Below are 13,160 nucleotides of genomic sequence, written 5' to 3' on the forward strand. Positions count from 1 at the left end.
GGTGCTGGGCCGGGGGACCTGAGGTTGCGCCCCCCCGCTTGGCAGGGCTTGACAGGGGACTTCAGGCCGTGTCCCCAACCTGGCAGGGCTTGATGGAGGACCTCAAGGCACGCCCCCCGCCCCAGTCTGGGCTGGGGGACCTCAGACCATGCCCCCCATCCTGGCACCAGGCCAGGGGACCTGAGGCTATGCCCCCTGCCCTGCAGGGCTTGACGAGGGTGGGACTGGCCAGGTCTGGATCTACCCCATTGGAGGGGGGACCAGCCAGGACTGGGTCTCATGCGATTTTGAGGCGCATGTGGGTGGGTGGGGACTTGACTCTGGGTCCCGTGGTGTGCCCCAGACGCTGACAGGAGGAAGGTTTTCATATACATTTTACTAATTTTCTTTCCTCTCTGACATTTCTATTATGGAGAAAGGGTAAATAGCAATATTAAATTATTTCCTCTAATTAATCCCCTTTTAATGTGCACGAGTTTCATGCACCAGGTCACTAGTATATATATATATAAAAGCCTAATATGCAAAGTGTCCCCTCAGGAGTTCAACCGACTGGGAGTTCCATTGCCCGCTATGACGTGCGCTGACCAGAACGTCAGGGGGCGGCACAGAACGAAGGAAGGCCCTGGCCAGTGGCCAGCAGCCACTAGGGACCCTACCCATTCACGAATTTCATGCACTAGGCCTCTAGTTTGATTATAGTAGAGCTTAATGAAAAAAAATCTGCCTCAAGTAACCTAAAGTGTAGCTATGCTAATATTTAAATATATTTTAGGGAAGTAAGAACAATTTAGAAAGGTAATAAATGCTTTTTTATTTGCTGTCTGTTCTTGTTTGGTGGTTAATATGAAGGATTAATGGTCAAGACTTTAAGAGATGCTAATTGTTCCAACATCATTAAATTTTTTAAAGCAAAGGAACAAAATGAGTGCTTCATGTGTATTTGGAGAATTGTATCTTAACATTTTAATTTTTCTTTAACTCCTAGTGAACCCTGGAGGATGGGCACCAGCCTCAGTGTTAAGGGCAGTGGCAAAACGAGAGTATCCAAAGTTTCTAAAACGTTTTACTTCTTACGTACAAGAAAAAACAGCAGGAAAACCTATTTTGTTCTAGCATTAACAGGTACTGGAAGATAGATGTTATCCTTTTAAACTTTGACTAACATGACTCTGTAGACCAGGGATGGGGAACATTTTTTTCTGCCAAGGGCCATTCGGATATTAAAACATCATTTGCAGGCCATACAAAATTACCAACCTAAAAATTAGCCTGCTGTATTTGGTCAAACATTTAATTTACTCACCCCTTAATGCCTTGGCAGGACCAGACCAAATGATTTTGCAGACCTTACACGGCCCACAAGCCAGACATTCCCCACCCCTGCTGCAGATACTAAAATTTAGTTAACTGTTGAAAGTAGTTTCTGTGTTTTATGATGTTCCCAAATAAAGAGGTGTTTTTATAGCCTTAAAACTTACATTTTTATCTTTCTGTTTATGTTAAATAATACCTGCTTATTTAAAGGAATTTCAACATTATAGAAGCAGAATTTCAGAAGTACAAATTCCCTATATCTTTCCCTTCACAGAAATTACTCTTAGGTTTGTGATATATTCTTCCAGATTTTTACATGTATGTACTTACATATATGTATTTTTAATTGTTTAAAAATGTGTTTATATTATTTTGCAGCTTGTTTTTCTAGCTAAAAATTTTTAACTATTATTCCATGTAAAGATATGAGACATATACAACCGTCTCATTGTTTTAAAATGTTATGTGAATGTTGCAGAATTTATTAACTAGTCTCCATGGTAACATCTGTTTTGGTTTCATATTTTTACTGTCAAATAATGCTGCATTGATCATCTTTGTGCAAGGAGCCAGAATCTTTAATTATCTGTAAATAAGTGATATGTTAACATGGTTCAAAAGTCAAAAGTATGAAAAGATATACAGTAAAATATATCCCCTATTCCCTATTCACTCAGTTTTGTCCTTCCTCCACACACAGAAAAGTGTATTAACTGATATTACTAGTTTCTTGTGTATTTTTCCACAGGTTTTTTTAATGCCTAAATAAGCAAATACAATTATATTCTTCCCACAGGTACTCGTTCATTGTTGACGAAAATGTAGCATACTATACACACCGTTCTGCATCTTGTTTTTCCACTTACTTTATTATCTTGAAGGTTTTTACATTTCATTGGGGAGCTTCCTTTTTTAAGGCTATATAATATCTCATTGTTTGGATGTACTCTTGCCATGTAGTTTTAATTGTATTTCTCATATTTTGAATGAGTGTGAGCATGTTTTGGTCCATTGGAGAACATTTGTATAATTCTGTTTCTTTTTGTTTTGTTTTGTTTTTGTGGTTTTTTTTCCTTCTTTTATTTTAAATTTAGATTATTACAATCGTTCCTCTTTTTTCCCCTCCCATAGCTCCCCTCCACCCGGTTCCCACCCCACCCTCTGCCCTTACCTCCCCCGCACTGTCCTCATCCATAGGTGTACGACCTTTCTCCAGTCTCTTCCTGCACCCCTCACACCCCTTTCCCCCTGAGAATTGTCAGTCCACTCCCTTTCTATGCCCCTGATTCTATTATATTCACCAGTTTATTGTTTTCATCAGATTTTTTATTCACTTGATGGTTAGATTCACTTGTTGATAGGTATGTATTTGTAGTTCATAATTTTTATCTTTACCTTTTTCTTCTTCTTAAAGAGTACCTTTCAGCATTTCATATAATACTGATTTGCTGTTGATGACCTCCTTTAGCTTTTTCTTATCTGTGAAGCTCTTTATCTGCCCTTCAATTCTGAATGATAGCTTTGCTGGGTAGAGTAATCTTGGTTGTAGGTTCTTGCTATTCATCACATTGAAAATTTCTTGCCACTCCAGTCTGGCCTGCATAGTTTCTGTTGAGAAATCAGCTGATAATCGTATGGGTGCTCCCTTGTAGATAATTAACTATTTTTCTCTTGCTGCTTTTAATATTCTCTCTTTGTCTTTTGCTCTTGGCATTTTAATTATGATGTGTCTTGGTGTGGTCCTCTTTGGATTCCTTTTGTTTGGTGTTCTGTGCGCTTCCTGGACTTGTAAGTCTATTTCTTTTACCAGGTGGGGGAAGTTTTCAGTCATTATTTCTTCAAATAGGTTTTCAGTATCTTGCTCTCTCTCTTCTTCTGGCACCCCCATAATTCTGATGTTGGTACGCTTGAAGTTGTCCCAGAGGCTCCTTACACTATCTTCAAATTTTTGGATTCTTTTTTCTTTTTTCTTTTCCGGTTGAGTGTTTTTTTGCTTCCCTGTATTTCAAATCTTTGACTTGATTCTTGAGTTCCTCTAGACTGCTGTTAGGTCTCTGTATAATATTTTTTATTTCACTCAATGTATGTTTAATTTCTAGTTGGTCCTTTTTTATATCCTCAAGGGTCTTGCTAAATTTATTGACCTTTTCTAGGAAATTCTTGAAAAACTTTATAACCGTGGTTTTGAACTCTATATCCAGTCATTTGCTTTCCTCCATTTCTTTCATTTGTGATCTGTTTCTTTGTCTCCGCATTTTTGCTGCTTCCCTGAGTTGGTAGAGTGGCTTTGTGTGCTAGGTGTCCTATAGGGCCCAGTGGCTCAGCCTCCCCAGTTACCTGAGGTGGACACTCTTGGTGCACCCCTTTGTGGACTGTGTGCTCAGCCTTGTTGTAGTTAAGTCTTGATTGTTGTTGGTATCACTGGGAGGAATTGACCTCCAGGCCAATTGGTTGTGAGGATCAGCTGTGTCTACGCTGGGAGAACTTCTTTGCTGGAGACAGCCTTATGAGACAAGACTTGCAAAATTGCAAAAGCCTCTGTGCTCAGCTTGGATGGGGCGGAGTCTCAGGGCTGAGCAGACAGCCTTGGCTTCCCGTCTGCCCTGCCCTTTGAGGCCCGTGGGTCTCAGTGTCCCTCGGTAACCGCTGCAAGCACCTCTGAGAGAAAACCGCCCTTGAGTTTCACCCGCTGCCAGACAGTCCAGACTCCCCCCATATGAGTCTGGGTCCCCAGGGTCTCGCCTGGAACTGGAGTTCCGTGCAGTCAGGAGCTTCCATCTCTCTCCCGCTAGAGAAAGCTAGCCAGGCACTCAGCCACCCGTCCTCTCCGCGCACGTGTCTCCGTACCTCAGCCTTTTGCAGCTCCTCTGAGTCTACGTGTGCCCCTCTCTTTCCTTCTAGTTGTAGAATTTCCACTCAGCCAGCTTTCCTGTGGTTCTGGATGATGTCTGTTCTGTCTTTTAGCTGTAGTTTTGAAATTGTTGTGCAAGGCAGCAGTTTAGGTGTTTACATATGCCGCCATCTTGGTTTCTCCAATTCTGTTTCTGTGAACTCTCAATATGTTAGCATTTAAATGTTTTTGTTTAAAATTTATTTTTAATCCTCACCCAAGGATATGTTTTTTTATTTTTGTTTTTTATTATAGAGAGAGAGGGAGGGAAAGGGAGAGCGAGAGAGAGAAACATCAATCAGTTGCCTCTTATACACACACACCCTGGCCAGAAAATAAGACCACAATCTGGGTATGTGTTCTGACCAGGAATCAAACCCACAACCTTTTGGTGCATTGGGCAATGCTCCAACCACACTGCCCAGGGCAGCATTTTTTTTTTTTAATATATTTTATTGATTTTTTACAGAGAGGAAGGGAGAGGGATAGAGAGTTAGAAACATCAATGAGAGAGAAACATCAATCAGCTGCCTCCTGCACACCCCCTACTGGGGATGTGCCCACAACCAAGGTACATGCCCTTGACTGGAATCGAACCTGGGACCCTTCAGTCCACAGGCTGACGCTCTATCCACTGAGCCAAACCGGCAAGGGCTCAGGACAGCATTTAAATTTTTAATAGATGCTTAGCTGGCATGGCTCAGTGATTGAGCATTGACCTATGAATTAAGAGGTCATGGTTTGATTCCCAGTCAGGGCACATGCCCGGGTTGCAGGCTCGATCCCCAGTGTGGGGAGTGTAGGAGACAGCCAATCCATGATTCTCTCTCATCATTGATGTTTCTATCTCTTTCCCTACCTCTTTGAAATCAATTGAAAAAAATTTTTAATAGATATTACCAAAGTATAAGTTACAGGCAGTAAATATATGTTAACATCTTCTCATTCTTTTCTATACTGAACGTTAAATCATTGGCTGAGAAATTTATGTTCTTGAGTCAGTTTCTTTAGATAAAAATAATATGGGCAATCATGTGGACTGATATCTTTAATTAAATCTGGTTTCTGAAGCTGTCTATACTATATCATTTTGTTTTGTTTTGTTTTATTAATTCTCACCCGAGGATATTTTTCCATTGATTTTTAGGGAGAGTGGAAACGAGAGGGAAAAACAGAGAGAAACATTGATGTGAGAAAAACACATCGATTGGTTGCCTCCTGCATGAGCCCTGACCCAGGGCCCAGGCCAGGGAGGAGCCTGCAACCAAGGTACATGCCCTTGACCGGAATCAAACCCAGGACCTTTTGGTCTGCAGGCCTACGCTCTATCCACTGAGGCAAACTGGCTAGGACTTATAGTATGTCTTTTTAAAAAAGACCTAAAAAGCTAAATCTATTATCAGATGCTAACACAAGGGTTATTATTGCATTGATATCCTAGATATTTAGATTTTCCCAGGAAAAAGGTGACCTGAAAATGTTAAACAGGTTCTGGCCTTATTGATCTGAATGCTTAGTGTTTTGGAATACAGCCTGACCTTTGAGGAATTCTCTTTCTTCAGGCATAATTGCATTGCATAAATATGCTGACTATTTTTAGGCTATTTTGTACTTTGGATTGTTAAGACTAGATCTGGACACATAATTTCTGCACCATATTTGTCAAACCAGAAACCTGATGCCACACAATGGCAGTAGGCTTGTCACCTTGCCTAAAGATTTCTAAAAAGTTTGTTTGCTCTAACCAAGACTAAGTATTCAACTCTATCTGCTTTCTCTCTTCACCTCCACTCCCAGCCTTGCTAAGCAGGGCAGAAAATATAACCATGTATTAAGCAGAAAAAAAAATCAGAATGCAGTTATATACAGGGTCGAGCAAAAGTAGGTTTACATTTGTGAGTATGTGAAACACATAGTTTATTCTTGTATTACGTATTTATTAATTAGTAGCGCTGCGCATGAATCCGTGCACCAGTAGCTCGCCGCTGCCCTCCTGTAGCTCTCCGCCCGCTGCCCCATCCTCCTGTAGCTCCCCCCGCTCATAGCTTGCTTCCCTGCCCCCTCCTGTAGCTCTCTGCCACCCACTTGTAGCCAGTAGCTCGCTGCTGCCCTCCTGTAGCTCCCCCTGCCCCACTCTTCCCCTCCCCGCTATAGCTTGCTACCCTGCCCCCTCTCCGCCGTCCGCTTGTAGCTCGCTGCCCCACCCTCCTGCTGATCCGTGATCCAGTCGTTACGTGGTCAGTGGTTATACCTCATGGCATCCTATCTAATAAAAGAGTAATATGCAGATTGACCATCACTCCAACACACAAGATGGCCAGCATGGGAGCGCAGTTGGGAGGGACCAGGTCTCCAAGGGAGGGCAGTTGTGGGCGATCAGGCCAGCAAGGGAGGGCAGTTGGGGAGGACCAGGCCTGCAAGGGAGGGCAGTTAGGGGTGACCAGGCCTGCAGGGGAGGGCAGTTAGGGGGTGACCAGGCCTGCAGGGGAAGGCAGTTAGGGGCAAACAGGCTGGCAGGGAGCAGTTAGGCATCAATCAGGCTGGCAGGGGAGTGGTTAGGGGGTGATCAGGCTGGCAGGCAGAAGCAGTTAGGGGCAATCAGGAAGGCAGGCAAGCAGTTGGGAGCCAGCAGTCCTGGATTGTGAGAGGGATCCCAGATTGGAGAGGGTGCAGGCTGGGCTGAGGGACACCGCCCCCCGTGCACGAATTTCGTGCACCGGGCCTCTAGTAATGGATAATTAGCATATTCCTCTCTTATTATATAGGATTGTATTCTTTTCCATACAAACAACTGTAAACCTTATTTTGCCCAGCCTGTATAGCACATGCTCTCACTATGAGAGGACTAATTTCTTAAACATTTGAAATATGCATACTCACACATTACTAGCATTTGCCTCTAAACTGTTTGATTTGGAGCATTGTTTTATTGACTGACTGTGTGTGTGTGTGGGGGGGGGCGGTATTCATTCTTCTTTAGTGGACCTAGGAGGGAAGTGGTTGAAATCCCTTGGGAAAAAATTCAAGGGGGAGGAGGTAGCATTGTTTGTGGAACTGTGTGTATGTATGTAAAGATATAAATAAAAAAAGACTCACTGCCAAAAATTAGCACTGTCCTTGAATCTAGATTGAGCTGCTTTCTGACAAAGAACCCAAATTCTAACCTTAACATGTGGTAAAAATCTTTGTTCACCTAAAGTAATGTTTCATAATACTGAAAATGTATCTATGAAGTGGATTCTAGCAGTGCAACCTTAAGAAAACTAACATGCTTAATTTTGGTGATGGAGAAAAAGTAACTTTAGATAAATTTCATAAAGTTAATGAGGTCCAAAGATACTCAAAACTCTTAGTCAAATTTCTTAAACACATTTGATGAGTTCTGAGCCTATTTGTTTTTTAAGTCTTTTCATAGCTTAAGTAAATTTTAAAAAGTCTTGAAAAATTATATAGCATGATTGTTATTGAAGACTAAGAAGGAAATGCCAAATTTGTGGGGTACAAATCCAGACCTTTGGTTGATTTCCTCCTTGTTTACCTATAGTACATTACCCTTTTACATTTCCTAGCTTTCAAAGATTCCTTATACCTTCTGTTCCTTCTGATGAACAATTTTTATGTCCTTAAGGTTGAAAATCCTTTAAAGTTAAATTTTAAGAGAGAATCTATGCATTCCATGAATTCACAGGGTAGGGGGAATCTATTCTGGTAGTCTTGCAGTTGTTAGCAACATATTGCTGAATTTTTAACTTGTCATTTTCTTTCCTACAGTGATTGAAACAAGGCTGTGTGACATTCCATGTTGGAGAGAAAACTTGAAAAAAACCACACACACACAAAAATTGAATGCTCTAAGCTGGAACGTAGGATCTACAGCCTTGTCTATGGCCCAACACCTTGACCTTGTGTACAAAAATGAAGAAATGTTGCAATAGCAAAGCTGAACGTCTAACCCTAGCTGTCTCCTGGTAGACCTCCATGCTCAGCATATAATTATAAATACATGTAAAATTACATGTACATGGCTATATTTTTATTTGCTTGCTCCTAAAAGAGAGAAAAATCAACTTTGAATCACAACTAGGAATTGATGCTTTAATTTTTGGAAACTTTTTCAGAATTTTTAATTTAGTATACGGTCCAGCCTAAGATCCTCAGTGGTATCAGGTTTTGTGCACGAACGTTGAATACTCATGGGGCATGTGCTTTCTGTGCACCAAATACCTGGACGGGGTTCTTTTTTCAGGCCTGCAGTTCAGTCTGCGTCTAGAATTTTTCAACCTTTTTTTTTTTTCTTTTTGCTTTGTATAATCATAGAATTCATTGCTGCTGATTTCTGTAATGATTCATGTAGTCATGTAAAGTGTCTCTTAATAACTGAGGGCTGTTAATAACTGTGATTTTGCCTTTTCTATATTCTTACTCCCATGAAGAACCTTGGTTCTGATGGAGAAAGAATGAAAAGCTTTATTCCTCCTCCCCACCCCCCAGTTATCTCTGTATTTCCTGTATTTCTAGTTGTGTTCTGTACGCTACAGCCTTTTTTTTTCCCCAGTTTGTTAGAAACAGAATTTGGCAATTTCTAAATTGGTTCTGCCTGCCTTCGAACAGAAACATCTGTATAAATCTTGTGGGTACAAACTGCTTTCTGGAAAAATGGTCAGGATAAAATGAACTCACATTTTTTAACGAAATTTGTAAGAGGATATGCAGTTATTACTTGTGAAAGCAAATCAGACTGAGTTTGACATTTTAGGACTCAGTAACAGGTATGTTTTTTAGTTTTTCTAATTTGGGTTAGTTTAAAAGACATATTGCAAGATATGCATAGAAATGTGAGCAGTGCTTCTGTTTGCCTTTTGACCAGAAACTTCAGCAGAGCTTTAAGGTATTCCATGTGATTCAGACTGAAATTCTTTCCTTAGTAACTGTAAGAATTTAAATGTAAAATCCTTTTTTAGTTTTATTAGTTTTAGGCCTCTGTGAAAAACCGTGAAGCATGGAGTTGAGGCAAGGAATTATACTCATTGAAGTAGAAATGACTGCCCACTTCAAAATCTTCATTATGTTTATACACAAACGTGCTTTTGCATAAAGCAGAGGCATTTTTAGACGCTTTGCTGACTTAAACTCATCTCTGTAGAAACACAGAAATCCGACCCATTTTGTAAAGCCGAAAGTCATGTCACGTGGAACATGTCCTGTATATATTTCATACGTGGTATTGGAGTCTTAAGGATAAATGCAAGGTGATAATTTAATGATGGGATTAGTCTGGTCACTTCATATGCACAATCCTGGAGGTGAATTACTTGCATCAAATATAGTGGTATTTATTATTCTGTATAGAGAGGAAATACATATAAAACATAGCTTACATTACATGCACGCAGATTTCATGCTCCATAAATTTTTCTATTTTTTAATTTACTTTTCTCTAAATGATGTGCATGGAATATGCCTTATTATAGAAAAATGCTGTTCATAATTTGACTACGTGGAAAAGTGCCTATGGTGGTAATGCTAGTAAGGCAAATAAGACAAATTATATCAGTTTACTACATCACCAGTTAACATTTTATATTGTGATGTTTAAAAAAGAAAAGTTTATACCTCAAATGTGTATTTTATTTTACAATCAGCTGTGGGTCAGGGTGTGGGAGTATGGGAGGGTTGGGGAGGGAAGGTATATTCACCATAGATGCTGATGGAATCGATCAAAAAAAGTTCTGTATGCCCACTATAAATGTTTCTCTGTTTGCCATTTTTTCTGGTAACTATCATGAACACAGACAAGTAACTCTTTCGTAACTAAATTAAATAGCTTTGTTTTACAAAGGTATGGAAAGTTTACAAAGCAGTATCTAAATCTAATTATCATTAGTTGCATTTGCACTAAATGTTAATGGTATACTTTTGCAATTCTGTAAATAAAGTGATTACTCTAAAATATTTGTATTAAAAAGGAAAAGAAAAAGATACATTTTACCTTTAGATAACTGCACTGGTACTTTACTAGAGTTAATCCTGTCCAGCCAGATTTAGAAATGAGTAGGAGAGTATGAAAAGAATTTAAAACAGGTTATAATTTGGATAGGTACTAGCCCTTTAGACAGTATTCAGACCCTGTAGAATTCCGTATGGCTAATTCCTACATACTCTGAATATACATGATGTTTTCTCATCCATAGTTATTTTCTACTTCTCTTCCCCAAGCCAAAAAAAAAAAAAAATTATCTTTTTACTCTCTTTTCTACTCAGTTACTCTTTTTGTACTATGATAGAAACTTTAAAAATATTGGTGATAAGGGGTTTTGTTCCCTGAGTGCCCACTCTACAGTTCAAGAGAGAGAGCACAGTGTTTTAGTTAGAATTCAGGACTCATGGTTTTGAGGTGGAGGGTGATCATAGCAGCTCTTGGTTTGGGATCGCCACAGGGGCAGCCAGACCAAGGAGGAGGATGGCTGGGAGAGGTGTAAGAATACAAAAGGAATAGGTTTCCCATTTGTTCAATTTCGTCAACTAATTTATACACCTATACAACATCAGTGTCGATTGCTATTGAGAAGTTTTTAGTAGAGCTGAGCTGGTTCTCGTGAAATTGTGCTGGTTATCTTTAAACTTATCAGTTGTTTGTCCAATTAAACATTTTCTCCAGTATTTAGTCCAAGTTATACAGATGATGTATGTGGATTACCGTCATTGTTTATCTACAAACTCAAAACATCATTTTAAAGTACCTTGGGAGTGTATAGAGTGTAACTATTCTATAATAGCTTTATGATCCTGATGATGTTTTTTTTTTAAAAAGTAATAAAGTTGGATCTTCCATGTTACAATCACAAATTTAAAACCAGTATTTAAAAGTGGAAAAGTATTAAAATATTATGGACAAATGTGCTTGTTTGATTGTTTTTCTTAACCCCAAGATACTGTCCTTCATAATTCTCTGAGTAGTTAAGAGCTTGAAATACTCTAGTTCATTGTTCTTCAAACTAGGTTGTAACCCAGCTAGGGATCAAGAAAACTATTAATGAGTTATGATCCGATTATTTTCTTAAAACAGAATGGAATAATCAAGTACATAGAATGTAATAAAGGTAAATATTTTGTGAATATTTTTCATATGTATAAATATATGTGTGTATAGTGGGTTACAATTTAAAATGAATTTTTTACTATGTGTCATAGCCCAAATTTTTTTTTAATTGCTACACAGTGAAAGCATATACAGTTGGGAATTTCTAAAATGAAACTACAGTGTCAATCCACATGTATTTAACTACATGAATTTAACCATAAGTAAACCATTTCTCATTTATTGAGTGCTAGATACATGAAAATGAGTAAGACAGGAATAATGACAAGAAGGTTGCAAGCATTTGGGGCTTTGAACTTGAACTAAGTCCCTTGGATTGTTGGGTTTAGTTTACAGGACTGTGCAGCAAGGGAGAAAACTAGGAAGAGACAAGTTTTCGGGGGAGAAAAATTGCAGGCTATGTGAAGTAGTTTGATTTTTGTTCTGCCAGCAATGGTAGTCCCTGAGGGCTTTATTTGAACATTTTTGTTTTACACATCTGAGAAAAATCAGTGGGACTTGGTGCCAGGTTTTGTTTGGATGTGGAATAAATCAACTGTTAATATTGTTTTTACTTGTAAATAATTCCCATGCTAAGTTAGAAATGAGGAGGAGAAACCAGGAGTTTTTAACTTGAGAAATGGAAGTGATAGCATTTCAAACTGTAGCTGCTTAGTAGTCACTCCCATGTTATAAAATACTAGAGGCCAGGTGCATGGATTTGTGCACTGGTGGGGTCCCTCAGCCTGGCCTGCAGGGATCGGGCCGAAACCAGCTCTCCGACATCCCCCAAGGGGTCCCGGATTAAGAGAGGGTGTAGGCCATGCTGAGGGACCCCACCAGTGCATGAATCTACACTAGGCCTCTAGTCTATAATAATAAAAGCATAATATGCTAATTGACCAGATAGCAGAACTACTGTCTGGACCACCTTCTGGATGAAGCCGGGGCGAGAGGGCCGGCCTAGGCGGCCGGAGCTGCGAGGGGTGGCTGAGGAGGGGGGCTGTGAAGGCCTAATCTTACATGAATTTCGTGCATCGGGCCTCTAGTATGCATATAAGATCTTTGGTTAATTTCTTCCCAACCTCCCCCTCCCCTCTGAGATTCATCAGTCTGTTCCATGTTTCCATGCCTGTGGTTTCTGCTCCTATGTTGAGCGTCTGCCCCCTGATGGTCAGGGTACATCATAGCTACCGGTCAGACGGTTGCTTAGGCTTTTATATACATAGATTAACTGGAGAAGAGTTTAGAATTGGAAAGTCCTTGTAGAGACAAGAGTCTCCTAAGTGATATCTTTGCCTTTCTCATATTCAATTCTTCCTCCTGCCACTATCAAGTTACCTTGTAGTACATAATGTCCCTTGCTAAATGTTTAAATAGTGCCCTTTTCTCCAGGACTGAGTCACACTCCTTGACTTCAGTCTGATGCCCAGGGTATCCTTAAAGAGTTTAGCTTTACCCCATCTGCCTTACCAGCGTAACCAGTCTTGGTTCCCTGTACATGTATGTCAACTCAGCCAGGTGGATCTATTCCATGCCACTCAGCAGTGCAGGCTTATCTTCTAATGAACTCTCCTCCCTTTAGTCAACATCCAAAACCTACTTTAAGGTCTCAATTTCTGACCAGCCTCCTCAGCTTCAGTTCTGTTGTGTGCTTTTCCGTTCCTACTTGAAGTATATAACTATAGTAGTTCCCACTTATCCCCAGGAGACATGTCCCAAGAACCCCCAGTGGATGCCTGAAACTCCATGCACTGTACTGTTTATAAACTCTGTACTGTTTATTCCTCTATGAACATACCTAAGGTAAAGTTTAATTTGTACATTAAGGCACAATAAGAGATTAACAACTAGTAATAGAACAATTTTATATTG

The 13,160-nt window shown here is 39.9% G+C and overlaps 1 protein-coding gene across 2 annotated transcripts in view; it reads left to right on the top strand.

The window, feature by feature from the left end:
- CERT1 (ceramide transporter 1) overlaps positions 1-11,101 on the top strand; it is a 109,013-nt gene extending 97,912 nt beyond the window's left edge. For both annotated transcript variants that reach the window (XM_080680334.1, XM_080680335.1), the window contains 2 exons: positions 989-1,125; positions 7,979-11,101. In XM_080680334.1, coding sequence (XP_080536460.1) covers positions 989-1,116 — 128 coding nt within the window. In that variant the 3' untranslated portion in view covers positions 1,117-1,125; positions 7,979-11,101. The remainder of the gene's footprint in view (positions 1-988; positions 1,126-7,978) is intronic.
- The last annotated feature ends 2,059 nt before the right edge of the window (positions 11,102-13,160 follow it).

Source organism: Plecotus auritus (assembly GCF_963455305.1).
Source record: "Plecotus auritus genome assembly, chromosome: 7".
NCBI lineage: Eukaryota > Metazoa > Chordata > Mammalia > Chiroptera > Vespertilionidae > Plecotus > Plecotus auritus.